The sequence below is a fragment of the Chaetura pelagica genome, unplaced genomic scaffold (genome assembly GCF_000747805.2).
Source record: "Chaetura pelagica isolate M959 unplaced genomic scaffold, ChaPel_1.0 scaffold55, whole genome shotgun sequence".
In the NCBI taxonomy this organism is placed as follows: Eukaryota; Metazoa; Chordata; class Aves; order Apodiformes; family Apodidae; genus Chaetura; species Chaetura pelagica.
Window position 1 is genome coordinate 4,380,514 of NW_009953571.1, and position 5,045 is coordinate 4,385,558.

General features: G+C 39.9%; 1 protein-coding gene across 1 annotated transcript in view; it reads left to right on the forward strand.

The window, feature by feature from the left end:
- Positions 1 to 985: 985 nt before the first annotated feature.
- Positions 986 to 5,045, forward strand: part of LOC104390464 (astacin-like metalloendopeptidase) — a 12,832-nt gene continuing 8,772 nt past the window's right edge. The window contains exons 1-5 of the mRNA XM_009999601.1: positions 986 to 1,054; positions 1,230 to 1,254; positions 1,966 to 2,103; positions 3,596 to 3,713; positions 4,215 to 4,393. Of these exons, the coding sequence (XP_009997903.1) occupies positions 986 to 1,054; positions 1,230 to 1,254; positions 1,966 to 2,103; positions 3,596 to 3,713; positions 4,215 to 4,393 (529 nt within the window). The remainder of the gene's footprint in view (positions 1,055 to 1,229; positions 1,255 to 1,965; positions 2,104 to 3,595; positions 3,714 to 4,214; positions 4,394 to 5,045) is intronic.

Genomic DNA, 5,045 nt, shown 5'->3' on the forward strand with positions numbered 1-5,045 from the left:
ATACCCCCTGCCATCTTGATCTGCTGTTAACCACATAGATTCTTCTGAATTTTGCTTTTGTAGGTCATTCCAAAGGTTTTCTTGCTTGTTACTTAGAGATCTGGTGCAGCAAAAACCTTTGGATTTTCTATAGCATTTGGTATTTGTGCAGAGGCTGAAGCTGGGAGGAGAAAGCAACATCTGCCAGCCGATGGTGGTGGGCATGAGTTTTCAACGTGGATGGTCCCATGGTGTGGCTTAGTCTCACAGTGTGGGTTTTCTAGGATTCAGCCTGCCTTTCTAGGCTTGCTTCTGTTGATGAACATCAAAGGAAGGAGGACTTTCTAGAAGGTGAGAAGGCAAAATTCTGGGGGATGGTGGTTTTGGTTACTTGTAACTTCCTGAAAGACAGACAGTCACTGCCAGTGGTGATTATCTTGCAAGATATGGTACTGAAAAACAATGTCAACCAACAGTCTCTGGTTCCAACAGAAATCCAGTGCTCCTGGCCGGCGATGCCTGGCTGGGAGTTGTGCACAGGGGACAGGCTGGCAGAGGTGCTCTGTGGAGCAGGAGCTCCTGGCAGCAAGTGAGGAGTTTCTAGGACAGGTGGTTACTGTGGATGGATCAAAGAGTTCCTTGACATTGAGATCTGCTGTAAACAGACTGCTACTGGATATCCTGCCTCTTGGTCAGCAGTGAGAGGACCTGCAGCAGCTCATGGGTTCCTCTTGGAATTAAAGATGAGTCACTTTAAGGTTGCTGGATTTTCTTTCCTATTGCTCCACTTCCTCTGTTTTCTGAAGATAAATAAGAAATGAGAGCCTGGAAATTCTCTTGAGAGGTCCTGCAGCTTGTTTGTTTTGTGAAAATACTTCTTGTTATCTAATTTTGTTACACTTGTTAACAACAGCAGCAGCTTTCCCATAAAACTTGCCCCAAGTAAACTAACCACAGCTTTGAGAACCGAACTGCGGAGCCGAGACGATCATCTTGGAAACTTGAAATGAAGTACTTTCTTCTGCCAACTAATTTAGCATTTCTCTATAGCTTTGCACTAAGTAAACCTGTCCAGGTGTGTCCTTGCTCTCAGATGTTGAGAATTTACATTGCTACTGCTGTGTTGCTCTAACTATCCTAGAATTAGTTACAGAATTTTATTGCTGTGATTCTGCCTAATAGATTTTTCCTGCTATGCAGATAAGCATGTATTAAAAGATATGTTTTGTTGTTTGTTGTTTTTTTTTCAGGTAGCTACAGGAAACAATGACTTAGGTGAGTTTGATTGTAATTCTTATATAAATAACTGTAGGTTTTGGTGGAGCTGCTTCTCTACATCTCATTCTCATTATTTGGTATATTTTCCAGCATCAGTAGAAAACAATTCACAGAATTCAGATGTGGTTTAAAGTTGCATTCATTTATGCTGTCATGATAAAGAAATTAAGAAGATTTATTGAGCAATTGCTACACAGAACTTTTTTTTTCCCCATATGTAGCCTCAGCAAATCAGAATACTTTTCACTTTGATTTCTTTTATATGTGATATGAGGCACTTCCCTGCCTGCTGTACCCAATGTACTGTTGTACATTTTTTGTATAATAACCAACAGCTCAAGCCTGTGAGAAATCTCTAATGAAGAGAGCAATGACTTATAGTACTCAGCCTTCTACTCTGAAGGCTCCAAAGCTTCTGGAGCTAAAATATATTTAGTCACAACTTCGATTACAGCTGCACCATGACATCTATATTAATATTAATCTTTTCTATCCAGGAAGCAAGGCAGACCTAACCAGTCTGAGCATATTGTGAATTCACTCAGTCTTAATTTACTAAACCTTTTTCACATTATTGGGAAATGAACTCCAGTGAAAGAAATTTCCAAAGGTACAAAACCTTGGTTAGTGTATGCTTCTCAGCTCCCTTTTGCAAATCTATTTGCCTTCTTAGTGCTTTTTATGTTCTTTATTTTCTTCATCTGCCAGGTAGTGAAATAGCTGTGTATGAAGGAGACATCCTCTTGAGAAGAGGACGGCGCAGTGCAATTAACTGTGAGAGTTGTTTATGGCCCAAGTCACAAGATGGATTAGTCAAGGTTCCAATTAACATCTCTTCTGATTTCTGTGAGTGTATGCAAATGGATGCTGTAAAAGTTAGCATTGATCTTCCAGTCCTTATGCTCTCTATTATTTTATGTTTCTGTGGCATGCACCAAAAGTGATCTTTGTCCAAATGGGAATTTACTGACATGTCTCTTTTGCTAATCTGTTAGCCTGATGGTAGTTTGGCTAAGAATCCAAACATTTCAGTTACAGACACTAAAATATGTGGTTACTTGGGCAGTAGTTGTTATATAAATACCAGCTAATTAATTTTAATTACAAATATTAGCTCATTACTGCTAGCTAAAATGCACTTTGATATTTAGCAAGTACAGAAGAGGAGATATAATTTGTTCACATTATGAATGTATTTTGTCAAAATTACCACTAGGAGCACTTTTTGAATACTATAATTTTCTTTCAAATCTCTCATAAATTCCCACACTAGAAAGCCTGTAGAGGCAAAAACAGAGGAAAAATCCTTGGAGATATTTTTTCCCGTTTTGTTTCCCTCTAGTCAGTCAATAGCTCTGTCCTGTGTAAAAAGCTGCAGGACCAGTTCCTTAATCTAGAAAACTTTATTCCAGAAGGCTTCATATGGGCTGTGTGGGTCTTGGGCTGGTCAAGGTATCTCTCCCTTGCTGAAGCTTCTCTGGTTTGAAGCTTCCATCTTAAGATCTTAAGCTTCTATCCATTAAGATCTTAAAAGATCTTAACTTGAGAGAAAAAGGCATGGAAGTGAGATACAGCCTGTGCCTGATTCCTGGTTCCTGGAGAGGGGGGAACTGTGTTACCATTTGAGCTGAGGAGAGCCCAGTCTCTGTTATCTAGGCTGCTTCTTTGCCCATGTACTTCCAGAACTGCCATGTATACTCTTGTGGTTAGGTGAGGGTTATTCCATCTACCTCCCTTTTTCCAAATTTGAAAGATGAGGAAATTAAGATACAAATCAGTTGTAGATGATTCACAGCTGAGGAAGCCGAATTAGACCAAAATGTTCTAAAGTAGATAAACACACCTATATTTATTTGCTACCTGAATAGAAACACTCTGATCTTCAGAGTCTCTGAACACTGGCTATCTCAAGTGATTCCTGTGGGTGTGTGGCAGACATTTCTTATCTCTGATAAACAAAATAGGTTTTGGGTGCTTAGCTACAGTCAGATGGCTCATTTGGGATACTTCAATCCAATTATTTTTTATATTAAACTATTTTTTTCTGTTCTAATGGAAGAAACAATGCCAGTCTTTTGCTTTCCATCAACTGCCTCCTATAGAATATGCATAGGGCCAGCTGTAATTCTTACATCTCCCCATAAAAGAAATTACTATTTTTATCATGCACACTGAATACATGCAAGAAGATCTCGGAAGCCCTTGTGTCCTTTTGTAATTGTATTTGTATACTAAAAAGCTAATGAGTGCTGTGAAGTTTTAAAGGAATGAACCCCATCAATGCACCTTGGTTCTGATTAACTAAAGAAGATTTCTCCTGGCTCCTTTCTCTTTCTAGCAGTGACAGAGAGGTCTTGGATTGCTGATGCTCTGCAAGAGATCTCCACGCTGACCTGTGTGCAGTTTGTAAATCGCACTACAGAAATAGACTATGTGCATGTTGTACGTGGGCAGAGGTAAGCTCCCTGTCTGCTGGGAGTGGAAGCACCCAAAAGGTCTTCCAGTTTCTTTTCTGTTTTGATCTGGAGTTAAGTAATTGCCTTTTATTATTCTAGGAGTCAAGATTCAGAGAACAGGTGCAGTTTTTCTATTTTTCTTTAGATATACTGCTAGTTACATCAGTTGATAATTCAAAATGATGTATTTTCTTTATTTGTAAACATTTAAAGAAGTGTTATTGTTTCAGGTTCTCTGCTTAACTACTTAAACTGCTTCATCTTAGTTTAATATAGCCATTTTACTCTTTTAAAATTTGCCATTCTTATCACAAAAGGCTCTATTTCTACCCCTATCTAGTTTGGCAGCTTTCAGAAGCTGAGAATATCTTATGCCAGTGACTATTTGCATGTCCCCTTCTCTGGCTTGTGCATCTGGAGGCCCTTGCTGGCATAAGCAGTACAACAATTTCTTTCTATTTTCTCCATGTGAGCATTTTGGTTATCGATTGCCTGTTTTAGCTGCTGGTCTTACTTTGGAAAAATTGGAGGACGTCAAGCAGTAGGCCTCATGAAAAATGGTTGCATGGATAAAGGAGCAATTCAGCATGAAATGAACCATGCACTGGGCTTCATCCATGAGCAGGCACGGAGTGATCGGGACAGGTTTGTCAAGATTATGTGGGAACACATTGTGGCAGGTATGTCCACTCAATCTTAAGAGCAAACATATACTTGCAGATAAAGGAGAATGTTTCTTCTGTGAACAGCCGTGCAAATAAGAATCATGATTAATGCTGGCTGAATTGCAGCAGCAGCACATTCAGTGTGACAAAATTTCTAGCACAGTGTTTGTAGTAGGGGGATTTCTGTGGTTACACCCACGTCCATGTGGTCCTCCAAAGCAGCCTAAAAGTAGCTCTGTGCTCTTGTTTTGACTGCCATCTTGAGCCCAGATGCACCAAGATCATCAGGAATTCAAAATGTTGTGGTGAGGACTGGGTCAGGAAGCAAGACTATGGGAATTTTAGCTGAGGTGGGGTAAAATATGATATTCAGAGATCGCTATCTTAGGGAAATGCATGGAAATAGGGAAGGCATCTTGGCACTGGCAGTGAGTGAAATACACGTAGCCTAAAATGTAGCTGAACAGCAGCTCAGTGCAGAGAATGGAAGCACATGCAACCACTAACATGCAAAATTCTGGGACCTGGCATGATGCAAGGAAGGACTACAGTCACTTCCTTCTTGAGGAGAGAGTAATATACACTGCCATGAAAAGAAGGAGCAACAGGGAGCAATCAGGACTGGCAAATCTGAAGAGGAAAAATAAATTCATGTTATTTAGGGAAA